At 41.8% G+C, this 26,699-nt stretch overlaps 4 protein-coding genes across 6 annotated transcripts in view; 2 read left to right on the top strand and 2 right to left on the bottom strand.

The window, feature by feature from the left end:
- The window catches only part of kcnb1 (potassium voltage-gated channel, Shab-related subfamily, member 1), a 30,778-nt gene extending 22,325 nt beyond the window's left edge, over positions 1-8,453 (top strand). The window contains exon 3 of the mRNA XM_020101555.2: positions 1,918-8,453. Within this exon, the coding sequence (XP_019957114.2) occupies positions 1,918-3,843 (1,926 nt within the window). The 3' untranslated portion in view covers positions 3,844-8,453. The remainder of the gene's footprint in view (positions 1-1,917) is intronic.
- On the bottom strand, positions 6,908-13,233 carry LOC109638484 (somatomedin-B and thrombospondin type-1 domain-containing protein). The gene is made up of 5 exons (XM_020101477.2): positions 12,717-13,233; positions 11,574-11,765; positions 10,740-10,818; positions 10,426-10,608; positions 6,908-9,087 (listed from the first exon to the last, which is right to left on the bottom strand). Exons 1-5 carry the CDS (start codon positions 12,955-12,957, stop codon positions 8,970-8,972), a joined length of 813 nt encoding a protein of 270 aa, XP_019957036.2. The 5' UTR covers positions 12,958-13,233; the 3' UTR covers positions 6,908-8,969.
- Positions 13,234-15,708: 2,475 nt separating this feature from the next.
- On the top strand, positions 15,709-18,606 carry rdh20 (retinol dehydrogenase 20). Of its 2 annotated transcripts, XM_069536560.1 has the most exons (6): positions 15,709-15,818; positions 15,899-16,327; positions 17,241-17,339; positions 17,504-17,649; positions 17,991-18,122; positions 18,207-18,606. In XM_069536560.1, the coding sequence occupies exons 2-6, from the start codon at positions 15,899-15,901 to the stop codon at positions 18,322-18,324; spliced, it is 924 nt and encodes a 307-aa protein (XP_069392661.1). In that variant the 5' UTR covers positions 15,709-15,818; the 3' UTR covers positions 18,325-18,606. The 2 variants fall into 2 exon arrangements, with proteins under 2 accessions (XP_069392661.1, XP_019957035.1); XM_020101476.2 differs by having other exon boundaries at positions 15,736-16,327.
- Positions 18,607-19,682: 1,076 nt separating this feature from the next.
- On the bottom strand, positions 19,683-26,334 carry stau1 (staufen double-stranded RNA binding protein 1). 2 transcript variants are annotated; one of them, XM_020101636.2, is made up of 15 exons: positions 26,131-26,334; positions 24,462-24,766; positions 23,943-24,064; positions 23,666-23,822; positions 23,405-23,561; positions 23,133-23,304; positions 22,924-23,019; positions 22,294-22,506; positions 22,073-22,216; positions 21,813-21,959; positions 21,659-21,734; positions 21,263-21,573; positions 21,056-21,178; positions 20,599-20,678; positions 19,683-20,464 (listed from the first exon to the last, which is right to left on the bottom strand). In XM_020101636.2, the coding sequence occupies exons 2-15, from the start codon at positions 24,649-24,651 to the stop codon at positions 20,377-20,379; spliced, it is 2,076 nt and encodes a 691-aa protein (XP_019957195.1). In that variant the 5' UTR covers positions 24,652-24,766; positions 26,131-26,334; the 3' UTR covers positions 19,683-20,376. The 2 variants fall into 2 exon arrangements, with proteins under 2 accessions (XP_019957195.1, XP_019957196.1); XM_020101637.2 differs by having other exon boundaries at positions 23,678-23,822.
- Between the last annotated feature and the right edge of the window lie 365 nt (positions 26,335-26,699).

Below are 26,699 nucleotides of genomic sequence, written 5' to 3'. Positions count from 1 at the left end.
TCTTATGAATGTTTAGTGTGTGGTTTAAGGCTCAGCTGCACTCAGTTTTAGAAGCAAGTATTTATTCAAACTGTTCTATGATTTCTTCCCGCATATAACATCCAAGCCTCATTTGTGTGGGCCGTTCCCAAACATGCTGTGTTCCAGCTACAGCCTCCTACTCATCCTCTAAATTGTGCTGTTTGGTAGTGTGTCAGGATTGTTTGGATTCATTCGGGGTGAATATAACAAGTGCTAACCGTTTGTTTATGAAGTAAGCACTACTCCACTGTAATGTATGGCCCTGAAGTCCCAATCAGAATTCTGCAACATCTTCTACAAGTCGGGTCGCTGTTGTACTAGACTAAGCAGAGTGCTCCTTTCCTTGATTTCCAGCTCTTCTTGGGGGATCCCAAGGCGTTCCCAGGCCAGATGGGACATACAATCTCTTCAGAGAGCTCTAGGTCTACCCCGGGGCTCCCTATAGATGGGTGTGCCTAGAAATTCTCCAATGGAAGGTGCCCAGGAGACATCGTATTCAAATGTCCGAATCGGCTCCATTGGACATGAAAGAGCAGCAGCTATACTCAGAGTGCTCACTGGATGGCTAAAGCCTAGTTTATGCTTCTGCGTCACGTCGACGCCGTACCTACGCCGTAGGTCGTTGAGCATTCGAAGTTCTGCGTCGAGGGAACGCGTTGCTCTGCAATTCACTGCCATGCCACTAGGGGGTGTAGCGGTGTGTTTGTGTGGTTATAGCCGAATCCTCGCTTTTTCTTCCGTAAAGTAAACAACAGTAAACAATGGTGACCGAGGTGGAGCAGCTGTTTTTGTTGTTGGAGCTCATCAAAAATGAAGAACAAATGCTTATATTGCAAATGTTGAAGCGCAAGCTACAAAGAAAACGTTTGCGGAGTTGGTTTTTACGACGGGGAAGAAAGACCGGAAAAGCAACTGCCGGAACTTACGTTCTGAGCGGACCAATCACAGCGCTTACGGTCCGCGTCGACGTCCGCGTAGTTAGGATTTTTGGGAGGCGCACGTCAGGCTACGGCGTAGCTACGCCGTAGACGTGACGCAGAAGCATAAACTAGGCTTAAGCCTAGCCCCCATTTAGAAAAAGCTTATTTTCAGCTTCTGTTTCCACTTCTGTTATATTCTTTCAGTCACTACCCAAAGTTCTTGACTATAGGTGAGAATCAGACCGTAGATCACCTGTTAAATTGAAAGGTTTGACTTCTGGCTCAGCTGCTTCTTAACCACAATGGTCCGGTACAACCCCTACAATACTGATGACAACAAACCATTCCACCTGTCCATCTTCCCCTCACTCGCCCAAAAAACTGAGTTACTTGAACTGCTTCATATCTGCCAATATATATAATATTCACCTAACATCAGCTACATTGGCAGAATCAGATATTTCCCACTTATGTAAGTATTGTCATTGTGAGCAGGATAAGCACGACAATAACTGTTGCTGTGAAAATGTCATATGCAGACATCCTGACTCCAATCGGGTAAAGATCTCTTATAAGTGTGATGAGGTTTTTCTTTTTTTCTAATAAATAGATTTTATTTTGTGAGCTATTTGAATGTTTGCTTATTGGTTGCAAACATTATTCTTCATTGAAGCACGCTCACTCATGTGGATAAGCCCGATAAGTGAGTCATGAATAAATAAGTGCTCAAAGTCAATCCAATCCATTAGCGCTCAGCCAATCACACACTTTGTGGGGCATTTATCAAGGTTTTGTTTTGACTGAAAGGTCATTGGAATTCAATTACTCTGCAGTTTCTTGCTGTAATCAAAACGCTTATGAATACACTGTATTTGTATATGTTTTATTTTCTATATTTTTAATTTTCTGATTTAGTTAAGAAATGTATGCTTAAGTTCAAATCTGATGTTTGATATTAAACTCATTTGTCTTTCAGATCCTGGCCATCATCTCCATCCTCTTCATTGTGCTATCAACCATTGCCTTGTCTCTGAACACCCTTCCAGAGCTGCAGGACACAGACGAGTTTGGCCAGTCCACAGACAACCCACAACTGGCCCATGTGGAAGCTGTGTGTATTGCCTGGTTTACCATGGAGTACCTGCTTCGCTTCCTCTCCTCCCCTAACAAGTGGAAGTTCTTTAAGGGTCCCCTAAATGTCATTGACCTTCTGGCAATCCTGCCATACTATGTCACCATTTTTCTAACAGAATCCAACAAGAGTGTGCTTCAATTTCAGAACGTCCGCCGCGTGGTCCAGATTTTTCGGATCATGCGTATCCTTCGTATTCTGAAGCTGGCGCGTCACTCCACAGGCCTTCAGTCACTGGGCTTTACCCTGAGGAGGAGTTACAATGAGCTGGGCCTGCTTATCCTCTTCCTGGCAATGGGTATCATGATCTTCTCCAGTTTGGTGTTTTTTGCTGAAAAGGATGAAGAGGATACAAAGTTTAAGAGCATTCCAGCTTCTTTCTGGTGGGCTACTATTACTATGACCACAGTAGGCTATGGAGATATATACCCCAAAACTCTCCTGGGAAAGATTGTGGGGGGGTTGTGCTGCATAGCTGGAGTGCTGGTGATTGCCCTGCCCATTCCCATTATTGTAAATAACTTCTCTGAATTCTATAAGGAGCAAAAGAGGCAGGAAAAAGCACTCAAACGGAGAGAAGCCCTTGATAGGGCAAAGAGAAATGGCAGCATTGTCTCCATGAACTTAAAAGAGGCATTTGCTCGTAGTGCCGAACTGATGGATGTGGTTGTAGAGAAAAGTGAGAGGCCTCATGACAACCATCTCTCTCCAAGTCGCTGGAAATGGACGGCTAAGAGGGCTACATCAGAGACAAGCTCAAACCGTTCCTTCAACGCCCAGGAGTTAGGTTCTCCCAGCAAGGCCCGAGCAAACAGTCCCCAAAGGCTAAATGTGCAGAAGCTAGAGGAGATGTACAACCAGATGGCAAAGACACAGTCACAACCCAACCTAAATGCCAAAGACAGAGGCACTAGAGTCAGCAAACAGAGAGATGAGATAGAGCTGGGGGCCATACAAGATCACGGGCCACCAGTGTTAGGAACCAGAGAGGGAGTAGGGGACATGAAAAGCTTGTCTAGCATTGACAGCTACATCAGTTGTGCAACAGACTTCCAGGAGAATACACGTTTCCTCCAAAGTCCAGCAATGGACCTTGGCCTTCAGGAAGGTAACCGACTCTCCCACAGTCCGGCAACAGCGTTCTCCCAGCGTGCCAGTGCGAGAACAGGTCAGCAGACCACTAGGGAGTGTCAGCCCATGCTGACTCCTGTGTCTGTTACAAAGCCCTCATACTCAGATAATGCAAGGAAATTCTTCTTTTCTGGAAACTCCACGAAAAGTCTTATACCTAAGGGGGGCTGCCGCAGTGATGGGGAGTCAGGCCTGTCCCCGCTCTCAGACAGCTCAGTCCTTTCAGACCACTCTCTGTTAAGTCCTGAAGTTTCTATCTACACCACTGCCAGCAGCAGGACCCCACCGAAGTCCCCAGAGAGCACTGCCCTGGCTCCAACTGTCTTCACCTTCCACGACTCCTCCATCAGCAAGTACATTGACGCCGACACAGATGATGACGAGCACCTGCGCGACATCTCTGACGCAAGTCCCTCAGAATGTCTGTTGGCAGGAAACAGCCCAAAACGCAGCATCAACATCAATTACCAGAGGGGCACCAACCATTTAGAGGCAGCCCAGAAAATGCTGGGCCAAAATTGCTTGTTCCCCCTTGAAGGGATTCGTGGGGTAGCTCATGAGAATCATGTAGGACATGAAATGGCACATAGACCAAAGGTTGAGAGAGGGCGTCAAAATACTTTGGATAAAAGCCTCTGAGGTAAAAGTGGAACAGAAACAAATGGGAAGCCCGGGCCAGAGTGTTTGTGATAAACACGGTAGACAACGGAAAGAGAAGAAAAAGGGTCTCACTGAAACATTTCACGAATTACCTTAGCATGCTGCTGGGCAATGAGCTCCAAGTGAACATGTGTGGTGAATACTCTGGGAGAATAAACATTTCTAAATTGGAGAATGTCACTGCCCATCCTTCAGCTCATTCCTCTTAGCGGTATTCCACACCCACAATACAAAGAAGCACTCCTGGGTAGCCAACAGGCCTGGTCAGAGATCCCTGTGGAATCAAGGGTAGTCAGAGAAATCTAGTTTTGTGGTTGATACTGGTGTAACCCAATTGAATGATGTGGTTTTAGCTGCAGGGGTTTATCTCTATATATTCTCTAGGAAAAACAATCCCAGCTGCCGACTGTCCCGTTACAGAGTCCAAGTTTATTCTGTAGTCTTACAGATAGAAATACAGAAGAGGACCTAGAAGCCTATAAGCTACTTACTTGTGCCCTCTCTTCCCAAACCTGGCCTTAGTCATTAACATTTGTAGGGGTGTGTATGTGTGTGCATGTGTATGAGTGTGAAGGCTGATGGGTGATGTAATGCAAATTCATGTATCCACACTCTTGAGATTGTCTTATCTGATTTATTTTTATATACAGTAGATAAGAGAGAGGTCCTTATTGAAATATGTGATTTGCTAGTCTGCTGTGTCAAAATCATCTATAAGGTTCAATGTCTGCAGTTATCAGAGGCTTCAACTCATCCATTATCTTGAGTACTCGGTCTTGAACAGTATTTTGCTGTCCCCAATGTTATCATGCCATAGTAAGATTGGATGATACTTTCAAATCTCCATTGGTGAACATTGTTCTTTGCACCCTGTTATAATTTTTAAGGACGATAGTGGTGGACCAAGATTTTTTGATATAAAAATAAGAGTCAGAGATTATAGTCTTGATTGCAGCATCAAGCGGACATTTATGGAGCATGCATGCAGCCAATCAGTCAACGTACAAAAACATAATATGTGGGAAGAATTATTTATGTTTTTTATTTAAAGCTTATTGACATGTTTAGGTTTGTGTAACAGATGTTCAGCATGCATTGGCCTTCCAAGAGAGCAGGGTTCAAAATAAAGTCACTGAATATACACAAGCAGGTTAACTTTCATATGTATCAGCTGTAATGCCTGAACTGAGGAAACTCATGCATGAGCACAAACTCACACCCACAGCAGAACCATGCAGTTACAGAAGTCGATATTCAGAATACATAGATACATTTAGTTTCCATAGCGAGTGCAGCAGCCCTCAAAGGCTGGCAGCAGTTTGTTTATTGGACATGAAATGGTTTGATTGCATGTAACATATATTCACACGTACATATATAGCCTACACACACAGACGTGCATAACCTGAACATGTAGTAACATGTTAACCGAGTCACTACTCACTGTACACATTCATGAGTGTAAATGCAACATTATGACGCGAGGATCTTGTACTTTTAATGCTTGTCTTAAATCTTCGTAGCATCCCATAAATAATTATAATACCACGCAATATAAATTAGTTTTAGATTCTTGACAGTTAGAAACCCACAATGCATTTCTCTTTTATATGGTCACATAACAAAGAAAAACAATCTTCTATAACATGTGACTGTCACTCGCTGCAGTTTAAATTAAAGATTGACCAAGGGAGGAAAGTGTGTAATCTCCAAATGAAGAGTATATATTATCACAGAAATGAAGACCTTCTTTTTTTCGCAGAAAGGCGCCACAGGAACATGAAATAAAAATATGACATAAAAACACAAAGACAAATCAAGACATTTAATATGCTGATACTATCTTGAGAATTGAAATTAAATAATAGCTACTATTTGCTTTTACATCTAATACGATCATGCCAACATGAGCAGTTACAACCAAAGTGAATTTTAAGAATCTCAAGAAGAATATATTGCCTTTAATCACAGTTTCTCTGATGTTGACGAGCTGAATGGAGAACAACCTCACTGCCAACTGAACAGATCCTCAAACAAAACTGAGCAAACAGTGAAATCTCTCTTAGCCACTTCCTGAAGCAAATTCAAGACAGTTAGAGATAGCACTGAAGAAGCCATTGCACTTTTATACATGTAGGTGTCAGGTGATATTTGTTCAGAAAGTCAACAGGAAGTGGTTGACATTCTTTTTGTGTTAAAAGTCTAATCACAAACCCTGATTTCATTTCCTGTTTTAATCAGAGTTGAACCAATTCATATTGCTCAACATAGTGAGAGGAGCTGGGGTGTGAAAGGAATAGCAATGACTGCGAGAGGCAAAGGGAACCGTGTGTGTGTGTGTGTGTGTGAGGCTTCCGTAACTACACTTGTGTGGCTGCCACTTAATGGAGAAGAATAAGAAGAATGTGTTTCTGATATGAATGCATGCATGTCAGGAGAATCCTGCTTTTGTGTTCTTCATGTGCAGATTTGACTGTAACATGCAGCAGCAACCAATTTTATTACCAAGAGAACTGTAATCATATGAGAAATTAAGATTAATTTGACACATGAATCTATTAATTTACAGCTGTGAGCAGAGGGATGGGAGGTGCATCACATGAATCTTAGTTAGCAACCAATCACATTCTTGAATAACTTAGGGTGGATGGTTTGAACAATCTATTATATGCAGCATCATAGTGTCAGCTTTTCTTTGTATTCTGGTGAAATTACAAAGTATTGAACACAAAATAAAGTCAGCAGTGAGAAGCCAAGTCATCCCCCCCCAAAGAAAATAACCATCATCCTCAAAAAAGATTTTAACAACTGACTGCAGATATTTAACATTTTCCAGATGATGACATTCAGATTGGATCATATTCATAGTCTCCCTCAAAAAACCTTGAAGTGAATGGCTTGTAGTTCTGATTATATGTATTTAAGAAGGTACTTTCCTCAATAAATATGTATAATTCTTCATATTACATTGTGAGGTTGGACAGGCATGGTTTTTCTTTGAAGACAGCATCAGACTCAAGCAGAGGAACAATTGAGGCATAGGTTAGTTTCCGATGAACATTTTATTGCACATTAATGTTTTAGCTCGTGAAAAGTCAAGGCCAATGTATGCGAAACATTTCAAATCTGTTACATTGAAACGATTTAGGTGATTTAGATGTTGAAACAAATTTCAGTCAGACATGTCATTAACTCTAATGGAAACAACATTGAGATCACATATCCCGTCCTGAAGGATCATGTGAGCTTCTGTCCCATATTTGGGGTTTTCTATGTTACGGTAGTCAGGGACCAAGTAGCTCTCAAAAATGATGACAATCAATAGTTCATGAATAGGCAGCATGCACTACTGTCAAGACTAATTTATGTGTCTAAGAGATTAATTACGGGCAAATGTGCATCGTGCGCAGACATACACACAAGTATTGAAATCCTGACACTAGTATTGATACTCCTAAGCTTTTAGTATGAAAAATCATTGCGCATGACATTGTAATTTGATACCAGACTGTGATACTGTGACATGATACCACCATTATACAAAGCAAAGTAATTATTTTTACAAGTCATTCTTTTTTTCATTTATTTGGGCACACACTTTACTCTCCTCCATTTCCTTGGGAGCCATTCAAATTTACAAAATCTAGTTGTGTAAAAGAGGTTTTAATTTTACTGCGATCCCTGTGGAGGAATTCTGACACGAATCAACGGACTAAACCATCATGTTTTATGAAGAAACACAATCAAGTGACTGGTTTTATTTCTCGTTTGTTGATACAAACGAAGATGAAGAGCACAGATTCTCAACACTTTCCATTACAAGACTCCCAACTGTATAGTAAATGCATTTAGCAGAATGCTAAAATAGAATTTGGTTGTTGCGCTAGCTGCTTTAAATGTGAAGAGTTTCAAGTCTTTTTCATTTTTGTTAGAACCCCATAGGGCCCTTTTCAGGGACACGTGGTCATTTCCAAAACCCAGTGAGATCCACTGCTTTAGCAAGTAGCCTAAGTCCACACACTCTGAATCAAACACTGTATTACAGGGTTGGGGTCGATTCAAGATGCCTTGATTATGTAAAAAAAACACACAGTACACAAGACACTATAACAGGAACCAGTATTACAGCATGAGACAAATTAAACCTGGTACAAGTCAAAAACGTAAACTATATTTTTTCTACATTTTAAGCTCTCAGTGGAATTGACCCCAACCTTGCCTAAGCCATCAGTCTTTGTAAAGTACACTGTTTCCAGGGAATTGAAAAAAGATATTTGAATGACCTTAGTCAGCTCTTATACAATGTTGTTTGTAGGTCCCGAGGCTGTCTGTTTTGTAAAACAAAAAAAGAGAACATTTTTACCTGTTGACTTTCTATGCTGTTGTTTCTGTATAAATGTTCTACTGTTCAGTGCATGTTGTAACTTTGGCGTTGTGACTGGTTGTGATTCACTCAGAGCCAGAGCCTTGTCTTGTAAAAGAAAAAAAACATGTCTCAATGTCCCAAGATATTTCTATTTCTTAAGAAAGACGCAACGTTTCCCTTTGATGACTCAAGACTAAATAAATCAGATCACTTTACATTTTGATTAGGAATTGTTGACTTTCATTTTACTGTTTTTGTACTGCAAACCAAAGTAGACAGGAACATAGATCATTAAAGCTTCAGTGTGTCGAATTTGGTGGTGAAGTTGTGTGTTGCAGCTGAACACCCCTCACCTCACCCTCTCCTTCCAAACATGAAAGAGAACCTGGGGTGGCTTCAGTTGTCATAAAAAAATTCAAAAGATGTTTAGTTTGTTGTGTTTGAACAACTGTAAAAAACATGGCGCCCTCCGTAGAGAGGACCCGCTCTTGATGTAAATATAAAGTATTTAAATATAAAGGCCCCATTCTAGGCTAAAGAAAACAACAATTTGTACAATTTAGATGAAACACTGTCGTGTGTAAAATATTTGTTGTATTCTCACAGACTGTATGTGGTCATCTGACTGAAAAGGAAGCACGCTTTACTAGAGATTTGTAATCATGCTGGCAGACTGTGTCTAAGTGGATATCTACAGAGGGATGGGGGGGGGGGGGGGACATTAGAGGGAAGGAGGCAATCAGATGAAGAGGAAGCTGTGGACTGTTGGGCAGGAGCAGGCCTCCAACCTGCCCACACGTCTCCACACTCCCTTACATCGAGGGTTTCCCACCGCCTGCCACTGGAGAGACTGTCTCCTGCAGGGAGAAGAGCAGGAGGAGGAATTCAGAAGTCCCCTTAAAATCCAAGAGATAAACAATGTTGCCCTCTAGTGGTGGTTCTAACTGTTAGTCATCAGATCTGTGATATATGGTGCAGAATAGATCAGTGGAATTGATGGGATGAAAAAAGCATCTGATCTGACACACTCCATACACCACTGCAGAGAATCTGAGAATACACACAGGTAGGTATAGTGTCAGACACATGTGTTCAATGTGCCCCACTTTTCAGACGCCAGGGGCAAGGTCTTAACGGTCAGAGCATAACTCCTTTTTTTAAAAATAATTAACACATTGCAACCATTAAGTAAGATACAACCATGTTTTTTATGCCAACAATCAAATTACACACAATAATATAAGTGTTATCTTGTGCCTTTTTGCATTGGCCTTGTTTGGTAAATGTGGTTGGAAGGATTATTCTAATCCTAATTAAAATGTATAATTAGGAATATCCCTAAAAGAACAGTTTGACATTTTGTGTCACTTTTGCTTTTTTTTTGCCAAGAGCAGAGCGATAAGTCTGCGTATAAAGCTACAACCAGCAGCCGGTAAGTTTAGCATGAAGAGTACACAGTACAGCGAGCCTGGCTTCAAGGTATAAATTATAAATCACTTTGCTGAGTGGAGCCATCATGTTGAATTCACTCCAAACACTTTGAAATTTCTATATGCTGCTTTCAGCTGGTAATTGCATAATACTTATTGTCACTGCTCCATATAGGGTGAAACTTCATTTTATTAGTGTTATGAAGCGTTATGTTGTTTCTTCACATACAGTGGGATCCAAAGATTCCCATTCCAGTGAGTAGGACAGTGGTTTCATAAGCCAAATGAACTTCAAGCTAATTTCATGCATGAATAAACTCTCAGCTGAGCATAAAACCAAATACATTATCTGTTGTGCTCATTAATGTTTCCTGAACAACACGAGTTTACATTTTGAGGCAGATTTTAAAACAAGCAGTGACTTGTTCATCCATCCATCCATTCTCTAAACAGCTTATGCTTTGAGGGCTGTGGGGGGGTGTAGCCAATCAGCAGAGCGAGAGGCGGGGTACACTCCCAGGACAAGTCGCCAGTGTATCACATGAACTATGGGAGTACCAAGTGAAAACCCACACAGACACGGAGAACATGCAAACTCCACACACCAGCACAACAACCAGCCAGCGGCTATGAACCCAGAACCTTCTCGCTGTGAGGCAGCTCTACTGTGTCAGAACAGTGATGTCACAATGGTGCTATATTGATAGAAAACTTTCTTGATGCCACATCATTATGAATCATGTTCTCCATTCTTTACATTCTTACCTGTCGTCTGTGTTTTCCTCACCGTCTCCAGCACAGTGTTGCTGCCCATTAGCGAGAGCAGGCGGCTGGCACCTCACACACACATGGTGGCCCTGCCTCAGGTACTGCATCCACTGGGTGTGTGGGCCCAGACTCTCCTGGCACCCTTTTGTCAGAGAGGTCAACTGAAACTGGACACAATACCTATTTTAAACACACACGTACACGCACACATACACACACATACACACACAAAGCTAAATACATATGAGAGAAAATATCAGAAATAAATAGACTGTAATTTCACATTTCACTGATCCTAGAGAAGGTTTTACCCGATAATGTCGCCGCTGTCGAGGATGTCTCTTTTCTTCCTCGTGTTGCCATAGCCACTTGTGGTTATAAGAGCTGGAACTGCAGAGGGAGCATCCATCATGAGACCATTACATGAAACCATATGTTGCAAGATGGGTCTCATACATTTAAAATGAAATGTACATGTTTTGGTTAAATGCACATAAAAATAGGATTCTAGAAATGTTTCATATTTGCATGACAGAAGCTGGAAATCTGCACTTGGGATTTAGCATCTTATTGAGTTTTATGATCCATTTTCATTCAATGATAAGTAACGACAGATGTGGGATTATCATAACTTAATATTCATTAAGTCTACATTTCTACAATCTAACACTGTGTGACAACAAAGCAGAAATAGAAAAGTGTATCCGTGATCACTGAATATTTTCCTTGAAAGGACCAAAACTTAAATGACTTATATGACTTAAAGAGTCATATGTATAATAACATTTCTTCTAATCTCCTAATCAGTTATTTACATGTGGATAGTGAAGTGATAATCAAATGTCTAACCTGACAGTTTTATCAGTTGGCGTCTTTCACAGACATATCTGTGTTTATTTTTATCTTTATGTACCAACATTAAAAATGTTACTTTACAGAATAAACAGTGCAGAAAAAAATCCTAATTTATATTTGTCAGTTTGTGTTTTCTTTATATTTATAGTTATGATAAAGTTGGTTTATGGTTTATCAGTTAAATATCTATAGCTTCAGTCAAATTTCTTTGTCAAAAGGATTTGATAATGATATCTTATGAGTACGGTTTAGAAAATGTTGTAAAAGAATCCAGCTGGATATTTTCTCACCCAGTGAGCTGTGACAGTTCCCGTGATTTGACCAGTACTCTGCACAGCCAGCGTGTTCCTCCAGATGGGGACAGGGTTTCCCTGCATTGAGCGGCTCCTGCACGATGACCCTGCTCCGCCTGCGAACTGTGGCCCTGCACGGCTCAGCACAGCCGGACCACTCCGTCCACTCACTCACCACGCAGGACACCGCTGAGAGAAAAGAGACCGAGCACAAACACCAGAGGATAAACTTACAGTAATATTATTGACTATTAGTTTTCATTACATATATTGATCAAGACAAATCTGAATATTGTCACTTAGAATGTGGGTCCAATAACCTGTTTGATTGTTTCATCTGAAGAATCAGATATTATTTATTTATTTCAGCTAATACAGCTCTCAGTAGAGATCAAGTCTCTGGACTCATAGTATATTACAGTACTAGATCACTAAGGATGTATTCATCCAGTTCATTTAGGGATCATCTATAATTCCTTGTTTTCAATAGCTTCCATCTCATGTGACTCACTGACTCCAAATCATATCAGATGTTATTGCTGCCATAGGCAAATAGAACACACCTCCAGACTGACTCTGAACTAAAAGTCACATGGACGCTATTTAAAAAAATACGATTATTAAAAATATGTGAAGCACGAAAATCCAATCAAAACCAGAGCGTCTTGTTATCTAGAATAATAATATGAGATAGGCATTGGTCTGAAGTCAGTGGGCCATATGACATGGAAGCTACTGAAAAAATATAAATTATAAATAGCCCTAAAATCTGTTTGTCTGTTGAAAAGCTGTTTTAATGTATATAATGTAAAAACATTATATACATTAATATATATTAGAAGAATTAAAATTCAATGAGAAGACATTTGTTGTGTTCTGGAGCCGGTGGATCACACGAGATGGAAGTTTTTGAAAGAGTATGATTTTTTAAATATGAATATTCATATATAATATTAAAAAACACTGACATGTGTAAACAATAAAAGATAATGTCTGATATGATTTGGTGAATTTCCTTTAAAAACAAATTCAACCCACGTGTTTTACCAACTATTTCAAATCAGTGTGTTGGAATTGTGATTTGTTAGTTTGTAATTGTCCATGTTTTGTCCACTATATAGAAGTTCCTGAGATATTTACCCGGACAGGCGGCCTCATAGTCGTGGCAGCAGTCCCGGGTGGAGACGCAGGCCTGGTCGCAGTAGCAGGGGCCGTAGGAGCGGTCAGACCTCCAGCCCTCACTGGTGCAGGACGGGTCGCGGCCGGAGCAGCACAGGCCCGCGGCCCGGCAGTCCGCCCGGCCCGGAGCGGCATGGAACACAAACACACCGAGACAAAGCAACGTGACGGAGCCGCTGCTCCTCAGACCTGAACCTGGCATCACGACCCCGGCTGCTGCAGTCACAGCCCCACTGAGCCTCTCAGTCTGAGGTGACCCCCCCCCCCTGCAGAGTGTCAGAGATGCTGATCTGTGGTCAGTCAGGTCAGCAGCACTGAAACACACAGGGACTCAAACACTGATCAGTCAGATGGAAGTTATGCATGTGTCAACTCTGCATCTCTTAAAGGAACAGCTCCCCAAAGAGAGGACTCAAACAGGTGGTCCACCGAACTACAGTCATGTGGCTGTGTGAGGCCACCATAGGTAATTATTACTCATGACCAATATGAGATGGAAATCAATATATAAATGATTATATCAATAATTCCAACTCCATCACATGCACCAAAAATGTGGGACTGCACCACAAACACTCAGGTTTAACTTCATTTAACTCAATTTCTTCAAAACCGTATTATGTGCAACCCCATGTTCATTGTATATATATTACAATATCTTTTGTCTTTGTATTGCACTTTTTTAAAAAACTATTTATTACTTTTACTATGAAGCACATTATTTTTAGTTTAACTTTTGGAGCTGTAACATGGTCTGTTTCCCCATAATGGGACTGTTAAAGGATGATCTTGTCTCATCTTGTTTTATTCTTATCTTAAACTCTTTCCACAGGAGTTCATAGTAAATTTGTAAACTCTGCATTGAAGCTTTGCTTATCTTGCATAAAAATGATGAAACTAAACCGGTAAGAAAATCTCTGCATTGTTATTTTTTTAAAAATATTTTGCTCTGCATTCAGAAGATATTAGGCCTCATCTTCTAAATAAACTGTGTGGTTCTGTAGCCACAATGAAGATGAAATAAAACGATGACCAAAGCAGTGCAGAGTGAAAGAAACACAGAAAGATATACATAGGCCCACAAAGAGCTGTATTTTTGGAGAGGGCATTTTATTTTGGAGACTTTCAGGGGGAAAAGGTCTCTTGGAGTGAGTAGAAAAGAAAAGAAAGTTCAAATGGAAAGGTCCAAAGTTCCTTGTTAGAGAGCGAGTGGTGTGTTTGCTCACGTCGCCTCCTTCCACAGTCTCTCTTCCCTGGCCTCAACATGTGAAAGGGCTGGATTAATGAAACTCCTATGGCTGAGCTTATTCATGCAAAAAGAAAAACAGTGGACAGTGTCGGCCTCCACTCACGCTCAGTTTCCCAGAATCGTACTAATGTGTGTGTAGAGAGGGAGGTTAGTGACAGGACGAGTGGAGCTGAATGATTCATTTTACAGCTCAACGACTAGTCCCAGTTTACGTGCACGGATATACACAGCAAAGGTATTAACCCATCAGTAGTGGTTCCCATTTACAGCTCCAGTAAACAGACAGTCAGAACAAACAAGGGTCCATGTAGACACCATGCACTTATAATACATTCCCCATCCTACAAAATCTTCGGTGCCAGAAAAACTTAATAAAATAATAATAGCCTGAATTTCTAATGCAGCTCTCACAACAGTTAGTTTTCCAATCAAGGAGGAGGAGGGGCAGTGCAGTTAGATTGGGTAGCGGTTCTAATGCAATTTAAACTAATTTAAACCTGTTGTGTTCTTATCATAGGAAGTTATATGGATATAGGTTGTTTATCATGTCTCACAAGTTAAAGTGAGTTAATAAACCCAGTAGACATAAGACAGAAAGAGCTCAGGGTGGAACCGCTTCCCATTTAATTCAAAAAATGAATTTCTTACAGAGAAAGACACAGCTCCACTCGGGATCTGCACCATTTGATCAGATATCAAAATTTAAGGCCTTTGTTTGATGCAATCTTTGCTGCTGTTTTACAGACTCACAACGAGGCGTTTAAACCAACCTCATTCTTCCAGCATTGACCCAGTTGTTGATACATGTTCTGTATCTTAAAGTCCATTTGTTCACATATCACCTTGTTGCACTCCAGGTTATGCTATAAGCTTTACATGACTGTTTTTGTAGATTTTTGGAACTACATGTCATATCATTGCTACACTGAATAAAACGTATCTGAACTCACAACAAAGATGCACAGATCTGAAACTCATGACAAATATCTCCTGAGGCATACTGTAAAAAAACACGGCTCATATATGCACCCGAGAGCAAACAAGGACGTCTGTGTTCACTTAGAAAACAGGAACGTGATACACAACAAGCAGTTCCTTCTTGGGACTTAACAATGCAGAGGTTTACAGTTCATATGCATAATCTCCTTATGTTCTCATTTAATATGATTCTGACTGCAGCAGGGAACTTGTACAGGACCTTATCCCTGAATGGTGTCCCTTCACTGAACACCAAATTTAATTCAACTTGAGCTCACAGCACAGATATGACCACGGGCCACCCTAATGCCCTTTTTTCAATGAAGAGTTTATAGGGTTGTATTTGAACTTTACTGGTGACATTTTTACACCAACTTTAATTTTACTTTTCTCATTTTGTAGCTAAAATACTAGTGGTAGCTGGTTTAAAAATTATTCTGATCAAACAATAACACCTACATAAGCCACCATTCCTTTCTGATTTTACACAAACGGGGTACATAGAGGTATGAAGCCTGATTGGGGGGAATGATTTGAACTGGTACATATGAAATGTTCACGTGTCCAGTATGTTCGAGGTGTGAAAAGTTCCTTACAAAGACGCTCAAACTTCAAGAATCTGTGACTCACTGTAATTCCTGTGCAGTGACGGTGAATATGCATACATTCACAGCTTACAACAAAAGTGGTTTTATTTGGAGCTCAAGGTATTTCCTCTAATCCAGGGAGGAGAGTGTTTATATAAACCGAGGTTGGAGGGTTAGGGTCACAGGAGAGAAACACCAGCTTGGCTGTCTGCATCACACATCCTAACATTTGGAGGCAGGAGGACACAGGTGTGAAGCCTAATTCATTTTATACACATACATCTTGTCAGGAGCATCAGATCAAAATGATTTTTCTAATGGACCTCCAGATGATGCTGCTGGATGTGATTTACTTCATCTTGCGTAACTCTGTGCGGGTCTTCCTTCGCCCACGCACCAAGCCTGTTGATGGTGAGCTGGTGCTGATCACTGGTGCAGGAGGAGGCCTGGGTCGTCTCTTTGCTCAGGAATTCACCAAGCATGGGGCAGAGGTGGTGCTGTGGGACATCAACAGCAGCTCCAATGAGCAGACAGCCAAGCTGGTGCATGAGATGGGGGGCAAGGCGCACACCTACACGGTGGATGTGACCAATAGGGAGAATGTGTACCGCAACGCAGAGCTCGTGAGGAAGGACCTGGGCCGAGATGTTACGATACTGGTGAACAACGCCGGAGTGGTGGCAGGGGAGCGCATGTTAGACTGTCCCGATGAACTGATTGAGAAGACCATGAAAGTCAACTGTCACGCCCTCTTCTGGGTGAGATCTCTCAAGTCAATGTGGCACTGACGTAGGGATGAAGTGATGCATGATGAAGAGAGGGCTTGAAAACTGATTTGAATATATCTTACAGTAATTATTGTCAAATTATTATATTTTTTTAGTCCATTATCTGTAGATTATCTGCAGTGTCTTGTTCATTATAACTGCAAAGGAAAATACAATCGGAAGTGACAGTAATACTAGACGTTTGTGCAGCTGGCAACATTTTATATTTTGTAATTTTGGTGAATCGGTTCTATAGAACATCAAAAAGTATGTGGCATTGTTAGTAAATGACTGTATAGCACCTTTACAGTTTTATCAACCATTTTAAGTGTACAAGTCACATTCACACAAGGCTTCTATACACAGCACTTTTTGTATCACACATACACTGTGAGCACAGCCATCAGGGGCACTTGAGGACTCTGCATCTTGCCCAAGGACACTTTATAATGCAGACAAGAGGAGCCAGGGATCGAACTACCGAACTTCTGTTCCACCTCCTGAGCCACAGCCACCCAGTAAAAACCATTATAGCCAGGGCTGGTATGGCTCATTGTCTCACTCCAGCACGGACAATAATTCAGCACCGATTCAAGTCAAGATATTTTCCATCATCAGCCAAACAAAGCAGGATAGTGTACAGTCTGACACATCACATGTCAAATATATAATGTTAAAAGCTTTATCCCCTTCACCCTGTACGTGCTATAGGATTCCCATAGAAATCCTCTTAATATGAAGCTGCTCTTGCAACATAATCTTCCTTCACATTGAGCAATATTTAAGTCTCTGCAAGTAATGTGAACACTGTCGCCTCATACTGCAAAACAAACAAACGTCTGTGTGTGTGTGTGTGTCTGTGTGTGTGTGTGTGTGTGTGTGTGTGTGTGTGTGTGTGTCTCAGACAGCGAAAGCCTTCCTCCCCCAGATGAAGGCCCAGAATCACGGTCACATCGTGACCATCGCCAGCGTCCTCGGCCTCTTCAGCACAGCTTGCGTTGAGGTGAACCGGTTTGGTGGGGAGAACAAATCCCTGCATCACTAAGATATGAATGATTTCCTGTGAAACTCTGTGACACATCTCTCTGAACAGGTTTACAACATGTAACTAAGTCATACGCACATCATGCAAACAGAAAGAAAAGTGTTGTGTTTGGTTTGTGACAGGATTACTGTGCCAGTAAGTTTGCTGCAGTGGGTTTTCATGAGTCTCTGGCCCATGAGCTTCTGGCAGAGGAGATTGAAGGAGTGAAGACTACACTTGTTTGTCCCTATATTGTAGAAACAGGCATGTTTGAAGGCTGCAAGATACGGTACGTCCACAAAATAATCATGTATGACAATTGTGCTTTACTTCAACCTGCCATTTTGCTTTTTGAATGGACTGACTAACAAACTAGGTTAAGTCAAGTAGGCTATTGTATCTGCCTGTAAACTCACCAACTCATACCAATATACCAACATATAACAGTAATTAAGCTTCGAATATTAGCAGAATGTTCACTATGCAAATGCATTGCCTCCAAGTGAAGAACGAGTAGTTGATAGCTGAATGAAGTGGCCGTCCATCACACCGGCAAACTATGTTTAGATTTAGATGTGTTTGCTGTCAAAAATCCCACACTGACTCATCAAAGTACTTTGGTGCTTTTAGGGAGGAGGTGGAACTGCTGCTCCCCCCTCTGGAGCCCCAGTACTGCGTTGAGCAGGCAATGAACGCCATCTTGATAGACCAACCACTGGTGTGCATCCCTCGCCTCACCTACCTCCCCTTCCTCTCTAGAGCGTAAGTGCAAAGCCACGGCTTCACATAAATACGTCTTCTTTGGAGAATTTCTCTAATCAGCCCATTGCACATGTTCTTTTTCAGGTTGTTGCCGTGGGAATCCAATGTTGTTGTGTATCGTTTCATGGGCTCCGACAAGTGCATGTACCCCTTCATCGATACCAAGAAACAGGCGTCTAATGGCTGCATTAAGGTTGCATAGTAACCTTCAGCCTTGAGATAAAATATCATTTAAAAGGGTTTATAGAGGTCTATGATATATAAGTTATAACCAGGATTCAATCACAACATGAGTAAAGTCAGAATTACTCTCAAACCGAAGTGACTTTAGATTTTGTACTAGATGATGACTCTGCCAGGTGGTCATCAGTACAACAAAACTATTTCTAAGACAAAGGTTAAAGTCCCTTCTTAACGGTGATTAAATCCTGATCAAAATGGGAACTGTCTTGAATATCTGTTATTAAATGATTATTGTGCTGTGTTACGTTTACATTAAATGATTAAAAACCACTGATACAAACACACACAATCACACCACAGCCAGTGGGTTGCGTGTTGCACTGTGTACTTTTTCAAACTGCACAAGATATGCAAATGACCAAAACACAGGGCACTGGGCGTGAACTGGAAAAAGAAAACATCCTTGGCCTGCTTGTGGATTATGCCTGTGTCAGTGCACATGTGCAGTGTGTTTACGAGACTGTGCTCAAAAAATGTGGTTAATCTCGGAAGACAGCAGCGATCCAGTAAAACATAATCAGTGCCTAGAAATGCTCTCATGCGAAGGAAGGAGGTATGACTAATGAGTCATTCCCTGCAGCATCATGTTAAAATGTGCTGCTGTTTGCAATTCCTCCTTCCAAGATAGTGATGTCCCTAAATTAGCTTTTTGAAAAATGAAATAAACATTTCTGGTCACAAGATTTATTATTTACATCTCTCTTAATTTTAGCTTCATACGAAAAGCAAATTACCGAATACTTCATTATGAAAACTAAGATACTCAGTAGAGCACATACCTCCACCAAGGCCCATGCAACAGTCCCCTTTATTGCAATAAAGCTGCACCAAATTTCACACACATTTCAGTCCTCTTAACATGCCTGATTTGTTATCTTAAAGAGCCATGAATTATTCCCCTGGGAAAATGTGCGATAGATTTTCGCACAACAATGAAGAAAGTGAAGAAAAAAAATCCTGGATCTGCTCCCTGATCCGAATCCATTTAATCGGCTCTTACCTGACCCTCACCACATTCCTCCACCAAGTTTCATGGTTATCCGTCCAGCAGTTTTTTTTGGTACAAGTCCATAACTATAATTTACAAACAAACAAATGCAAATGAAAAGAGGTGTAAATAAATTTTAGTATATAGAATATCAGAACCAGGGTTCAAGATCAAATGTGAGCAGTGGTCAAGCCTGCAATAGTTCATCTTAGATTTTCTACAATATCAATTTACAATCGAATTTTACAATTCTTCATAATCACCCGGTCAGAGATATTTTCCTGATCCAGCCATTGGTAACTAAAGAAAAAGACAAGATAACTAAAGTGTTTGTTTTGTGCACATAAGCACGTAGGTTTAATTACCATGGGGAGCAGAGAGAGAAGGGAGGTTGACATGAGGGAGGAAACAGGAGAATCAGGAGAACTGATGCAACAGGGAAGACCTCCCTGGCACCCACATCAGGGACAACATCACATTACATCACACGCTACATTTAGTCACAAATTCTTCCCAGCCCTACATGGTAATGTCAATAACACTTCACTTGTGGTTGTTGATATAAAGCACTCTAGGAAATTCAACAGAGGTTCGCGAGCTGCATCCGAGACAGAGAAGAGGTCCAAACCTCATGTTAAATGAACCACTTCAGTGGGGGATAAAACATAAAACACTTAAAAACCAGAGTTAGCAGGTCTCACAGAGAGGAAACAAATTCTAGGCAAAACAAGAGTTCACAGTTAGTCGCTTCATTTACTCCCCACCGAGTAAACTTGACTAGGATGCAGCTAAAACTACAAAGCAAGAAAATAAATAATACGTCCAATTAAACAATGTCAAGGAGATGAAACTATATGCTTTCTATCAGTCTTGTTTAACTGTGAACTTTTTGGAACAATGATTATGAAAAGTGACGGTTTAGAGATTACGGAGCTGAATGCTTCTTGTAACCTTCTAAAACTGACAAAGAACACAGTGTCTGAGTTTTCTCTAGTGCTTTTACAGACAACCAAACCTGATCATTTAAACAGTGCCATCCAGGGTCTGTGCCAATGTGCTTGAGTTAGCCTGTTTGAGGTGCATGTCACCTTCCATTTCCTGCTTGCCACACCTGCGAAAAGATTTAGTGTCAGTGCCTTTCGATTTCGGACTGAGGTTGTATATAATTCAAGTATCAGTGCAATAAAAGGCTTAGAGTGAGCACATCTATAGGTAAGTGGAGAGAGAGTGTCTAACAGAGCTTACCCAGAGACTGGTCCATTTCCTGTTCTTTCATTTGACTGCTGGTCCAACTCTGCAAGCAACTTCAGTATATTCAGTGCAGCCTGTGGAGATGAGGAATCATTTAAGTTACAGTAGTGAGCGAGTCAGATGCTGCTCACTAGAGCAACAACCTGCAAAGAAGAAGGTACATTGTCTGTGTAGCAGATGCTCTTTTATCAAAAAGGAGTTGGTGTTCAGGAAGTAGTCAATCTGAACCAATTTCTTATTAACACATTTATTTTGGGCGGAACTCAAACAATCATTTTAGGACATTTCTGCTCATTTCAGTGAACACACTCCTGCTGGATTGTTCTTCTCTCCAGGTTAATGGAGCTCACAAATTCACTCTTCACACCATGAATTTGTACAGAGGCGACGGAAACATCAGACTGTTGTGGAATATTAAAAATTGAACATAATTTGTGCTTTTCAGACTCACCATATCATGACAGGATTCTACATCTTTCCCAATCCCATGACTGATGAGCGGTGGCTGGGATGAGCAGTTAATCAGTGACACAAACTCGTTCTTATTGTTTTTGGGGAAATCTTTGTATTCCACCTGTAATAAGATATAATATTTTAGTCTCTTTAAATCAAATGCATGAATATCAGTGGCTTTACTGAGTTTAAAGATGTTGTTTACCTGCAGGGCCTGCACAGATGCAAGATAGCCGAGCTGTTCTGAAGGCCTGGTGAGAGGTCCGTGGGGCAGTTGGTTCAGGTTATTTTTGTTCTTTAGGATAGTCTCAGCAGTCAGAGATGCCCCTGCATAAAGCAGCTCATTGGCAATCATGGCAGTGATTGTGGCTTTGCCTGGGTTGGGCAAAGGTCGATTGACCTGGGATCCTTGGCAGGCCCCGACTGCTTGAGCCACCTCAGGTACCATGGGAAGGATACCTGCAGGCAGCTGCTGGTGGCTCAGGTAAGGCAGCCGGTAGTCCTCCTCCTTAGAAACTTCAAAAGAAAAATAATAATAGAATTCAACAAAATAAAGCCGAAACTCTGAAAGAGATCTCCTTCCAAAGAAAATAAAACTCACTCAGTGCCATGTCCTCTACGGAGCCAGGTTCAAAGAAGGTCACTTTACGCCCATCACCAGGTTTTTTCACTGGGGTCTAAATATTTCAAAACACTGTAAGTACATGAAGGTTTACCATGTGTATAAGACTTGCTTGTCAAAGGTCTGGCTGTACCTTCTCGTCAGTTTTTAGTGCCGGTTTTGGGGGCTGAGGCTGAGGCACTTTGTATCCCAAGAGGTCCAGCATTTTCTCGGCTGCGTTCCTCTTTGCCACCTTCTTGCTCGGTCCCAGTCCCTCGGCAGACTGGCCACACACGGTCACCTGTGCCACAGAACACAGCATACACAGCTCAAAAGCTGAATGGGAGACAAATGTACAGGCAAAAGAAAACAGAGCCGTAAGTCGTACTACAGGGACATTTACTACAGACTCACCTGCATGACAAACTCTCTGCGCCGTGGTAGACCTCTCTCGGTCACCATGCTGTACTCCGGCTCCTTCTCCTTCTTGGCCTGCTGGATCTGGGCCAGGCGGCTGATGGGATTCATGCCCTGACCATACTCTGGGCTGGTCTGCAGCTGTTGGTGTGACAAGTTAATTAAGCATCTTTAGGTTTGTATTGATTATCCTCATGCCAACCCATTAGAATCATTACCTTGATAATGGATTTGGTTTTCTTTTTGATGCGTGGCAACGTCTTTTCTACGCTAGGTATGTGGGGTAGCCTCTTCAACGCCATCAGCACTGCTGCTGCCGCCAGCTTCTTGGCAATCTTTTTACTCTTTCCCTCGCCGTCGCCAGTGAACTCCCCGACTGTAACACACACTAAGAAACTCTTCATGTGTGGAGGGCCCTCTTCCTTTAAAACCTTGAAACACAGGGTTTTCAAATTACTCTCAGAATAGGGTGCAGGAAAGCACTGATCTTCTAAAACTGAACTGAAAAAGAAACAGGGGAAGTCATGCATTTTGTATATATACAGTCTGGACAATTAACCAATTCTTAATTTTTGTTCTTCAAGGTATTAAATAAAATAAAATATACAACTCCCAATTCTCAGCTTTAATTTGAGCAGGTTTACATCAATATAGGATAACACGCAATTTGCACAAATTGCAGATGTCTTAGTTGACTTCTTGTTTCTTGGGCACATGTGTTGTTTCAGTATTGGTTCATACACAAAAAGTTCACACTGAAGAACAAAAACTGTAACTGTCCAAAACATCACAGCTCAAACTGTATTGCTAATTTTATCAAAGTTTATCAAAAGAAATGTGGGAATCACCTCAAAGTTGACAGGTAAGTTGCGTTTAAGTGCTATTTCAAAAACTTGACTGATTTCTGATTTGTTGAGGTTCTCCTCCTCCGGCTCTCCATTCATCTGTCAACAGCAGAATGTATATTAAAGAGAGACAAGCAATAAGTCTGAATAGAATTGCACAGAGGGTTTCTCACACTATCTTATGCAGAGTGTGCTTGTGCTTCTTTTCTCACCACTGGCAACTGTTGCAATATTGGCTCCTTCTGCAGCACTTTCATGGCCTTGGCAGCAGCGTCGTGTTTGGCTAACTGCCGCGTGCGTCCCTTTCCAACAAACTGCTGACCTCCAATGGAAAGCTCCATGTGATATAACATCGGTCCCACTGGAGGAAATGGGTAATAGTACCTGGACATACACGAGAATCAATTTTTTCCATCTCAAAGAGACTCAATGACGTTCACATAGTCAAATGCCCTCATTCTATTTCCAAGTAAAGGAAACTCACTGTTGCATAGAGCGTTGGTACGGCCCTGGAGCTCGGACGTTGTAGTTGAAGTTTGGTGGTCTCATCCCCGGGTATGGGTCGATGGGTTTATACATAGGCTTTTTACCAAGCTTCATACATAGTGCGTTCAACTCCATAGTGTGTGTCATGCCATCTACTACAAGCCCAACACACCAAAGATAAAGAATACAAATGAGTAAGCCCTTTCTGCAAAGCATAACAGTGAGAGAGACTGTGACAGATACAGTGGGAACCGCCCACCTGGGTTCTTGCCTGTGTTGCGGGGTGTCCTCATGGTGGGCTTGGGAAGCGTTGTCTCAGCGAGGGCAGAAGCGGCAGCGGAATGCTGGGCTTTCTTGATGCTGGTCCCCTCCGCTTCCCAGTGCTGATCTCCCAGTGTGAGTCTCACTGAGAAAATCTGACCAAAGCAGAGACAGAGAAAAATCAATTCTGACTCACTGACATGAACCTACTGCAAATGAACAGCACAGATGAAATCACATTATAGGCTAGTTTGTTAATGTTACTCTCAACATACCTTGGAGTGAGCAGGTCCTTGCTCACAAAGCAGCTTATACTCAGGTTGGATCTTGTTGAAACGGGCTAACTCATTCACCAAACACATGGGGGTCTTCTCTTTAGGGTTTGCCATGTTAGATACTATAACAACATAAAAAGATCCCAAATTTTCACATCTAAGCAAATGGATATGATTGTCAACACAAGCATGAATGGTTGAATCTTGTCCTAAAGTCTGTGAACAAATACACAAACAGTCTTGAGAGATATTATGAACGTTTGACATTTAGCATAACATTTTAAATATTTAACTTAAATTCAACATAATGTCTAGAAGATGCAGATATCACTTCACTGACAGAATGTCAGATGTGAAGAAAGAATCTAACACATACGTACTTTGAACTATTTGGAGAATTTAAAAAATGTGGTATTTACCTCAAATATTAGAGCCTGAACAAGAGGTGACACTTTACAGCTCATCCAAACTATAGATTTCATGTAAAAAAGGAGAAACACAAATTCTAAACAAACAAACCTGTGGTATTGTAGGGGGTGGCAGAGCCTGCAGGGAGGGCGGAGCTCCTGATGGGCTGGCTCGCACTCTCTGAGGGTAAGGTGCCTGAGGCACAGGGGATGCTGTAACCGGGCTGTGGCTGCCCCAGCTGCAGTGGGGCAGGTGCAGCCGGCATGGGGCTAGATGGACACTGAAACTGGAGCTGAGACATCCTTGTTAGTGTAGCTTAGTTGGCTGAGGTCAAGATTAGAATTGACCAGTTCAGCAATGGTGAATGCCAAAGTGGGAGGAACTGTTGATTGAGGAGGTTTGAATGCAAGCTCTGCCTGGAAAAAGAAAATGCACAGGAAAAGCATAAATGATAGACCTTGGAAAGGGTTACCAACCACCTGAGACTAAGAAAACCCCTCTACTTGATGTGAACGGTTTAGTTTCCAATTCACTCGGCTGGAATGTATTTGGATAGTGGGATAAATGTATGCAGAGATGAGGAGAACAAGCAAAGATCTACCCAGAAAGGCCTCAGCTCCCTGGATCAGGTTTGACACCAGCACCCTCTGGCTGTGAGGCAACAATGATCCTACTGAGCTTTAACAACATCAACGTTTAACCTTAGAGCTGGAAGATTCACATGCAAATTCAGGTCAACATGATGAGCATCATCAAACTTTGCAAATGTTTATTTGCTTGGTGTTGAAATCATGAGGGTCTCATATAATATAATACACACCTATAGATAGAAGGAAGGGATCTGTTCATGATCCCAACAGTCATGTCAACATTTAAAAGCTAACTTTGTTAGTCACACCCAACAAGAACAAGGCCACTCACGATGATCATGAACAATACTGGATGTGCTGTGTGGAGCTACACTGACGTTAGCAGGTGAAACAGTGAGATAACCCCCCCACTGCTAGCTTGGTCTGCATGTTCTTATCTCTCACTTCTTGCTCTGGTTGTCAGTGAGGATGCTGCTGATCCAGGAACCTATGCATGATTTCATTCTCATTTAAGGTGCAGGTCTGCCAGGTCTCGACCCCAGCCTGGCCGTTGAGGGCCCTGGGAGCCTCTGATAGCTGTCATTCAACAAATACAACTCATATGCACTGATTTTAAAACGTGCATTTGGAAGCTCAATGTTAGCTACACGAACTAGCTACGTTGTTAAAATGTTTGCTTTGAAGTTGGCTAGCTTCATAAAGGGATGAACCGGCATGTTAGCTAGCTAGCTCCTGCAAATGTGAAGCGTTGACCGCTGCAAATATGAACAAAACTTTCTCCTCGTTTAATTTATTGTGATTCCACCATGTTTGTGCAAAGGCTTATAAAGTAGACACCGCTCCCATTGAAATACAGTGGCTGTTTCTTCATGATATGAGTCCACCGGGTGCTTGGACGAGCTTCTCCCTGAGGAAGACGTTAGCTAACCGGTTTGCTAGCTACAGAGGAAGGGATGGATGACAATGATGGAACAACCTCTGCAAAAGAAAAAACAAAGCCTGACATTTAAGACACTGCAGCAAAGCTGTCTCCAGGAAGCGGGACTGTCAAGCCATCAACTCTATGACCTGACACTAGTTCATTCACTGAATCAAGTCCACGTATCATTAAATCCCATGAGTGTGGAAACAGCCGGTGAAACTAGCTAGCTAGCTAACCCCGACCAGTCAGAGCACAAAGTGAAGCTCACCTCGTCGCTCCTTTACTTCAGTGTTTTAGTTTCTCCATGGGGCACGTTGGTTTACTAACGTGTGCCTTCGTTAGAGGCTGTTTCGAGGCTCAGTCTGTGTTGGGTTTGTATCAAAATGCGGGCGGTGAGGAGATGGACATTGGGAAGACACGGCAAACACTAAAGAGAATGGCCCCGTCTCGGTTCTGTCTGCAGGAAGTGACATCCGCAGACAGGAAGTGATTTCATAATAAAGCAGGTTGACTACACGTGAAGAGGTGCTTCAATGTCCTGATTGTCTGAAGACAGACTGAGCAGTACAAGCAAAGTCAAGGAACAGTTCCCCAACAAATGTAAATTCACTCAGTATCTACTCACCACTATGCCGATGGAGGGGGAGCTGGGTAAAGCAAACACTTCTGGAGTTTCAGGGGAAAACAGCTTTGCAGCCAAATCCAATACAAGCAAAGTACCTGGTGACTGATTCTTCAAATGTAAAAACAACAACAGATAAAAATACCTCCATGCTGCTCCAAGTTACCCCTGAAACTCCAAAAGTGTTTTCTGGACTCAAACATGTCACCTCCATC

Source organism: Paralichthys olivaceus, chromosome 2 (genome assembly GCF_024713975.1).
Source record: "Paralichthys olivaceus isolate ysfri-2021 chromosome 2, ASM2471397v2, whole genome shotgun sequence".
Classification (NCBI taxonomy): Eukaryota; Metazoa; Chordata; class Actinopteri; order Pleuronectiformes; family Paralichthyidae; genus Paralichthys; species Paralichthys olivaceus.
Note: the sequence above shows the minus strand (reverse complement) of the source record. Positions and strands in the feature narration are given on the sequence as shown.

Excerpts from the sequence above, each read along its gene's own strand:
- LOC109638484 (XM_020101477.2), bottom strand. The coding sequence starts at position 12,957 with ATGCCAGGTTCAGGTCTGAGGAGCAGCGGCTCCGTCACGTTGCTTTGT. Across the intron at positions 11,766-12,716 it reads CTATGAGGCCGCCTGTCCGG|CGGTGTCCTGCGTGGTGAGT; the intron begins GTAAATATCTCA and ends CTTTTCTCTCAG. Across the intron at positions 10,609-10,739 it reads GACAGCGGCGACATTATCGG|GTATTGTGTCCAGTTTCAGT; the intron begins GTAAAACCTTCT and ends TGTTTAAAATAG.
- stau1 (XM_020101636.2), bottom strand. The coding sequence starts at position 24,651 with ATGTCTCAGCTCCAGTTTCAGTGTCCATCTAGCCCCATGCCGGCTGCA. Across the intron at positions 22,217-22,293 it reads AAACCAAATCCATTATCAAG|CTGCAGACCAGCCCAGAGTA; the intron begins GTAATGATTCTA and ends TCACACCAACAG. Across the intron at positions 20,465-20,598 it reads GGAAATGGACCAGTCTCTGG|GTGTGGCAAGCAGGAAATGG; the intron begins GTAAGCTCTGTT and ends ATCTTTTCGCAG.
- rdh20 (XM_020101476.2), top strand. The coding sequence starts at position 15,875 with ATGATTTTTCTAATGGACCTCCAGATGATGCTGCTGGATGTGATTTAC. Across the intron at positions 16,328-17,240 it reads ACTGTCACGCCCTCTTCTGG|ACAGCGAAAGCCTTCCTCCC; the intron begins GTGAGATCTCTC and ends TGTGTGTCTCAG. Across the intron at positions 17,340-17,503 it reads TCAGCACAGCTTGCGTTGAG|GATTACTGTGCCAGTAAGTT; the intron begins GTGAACCGGTTT and ends GGTTTGTGACAG.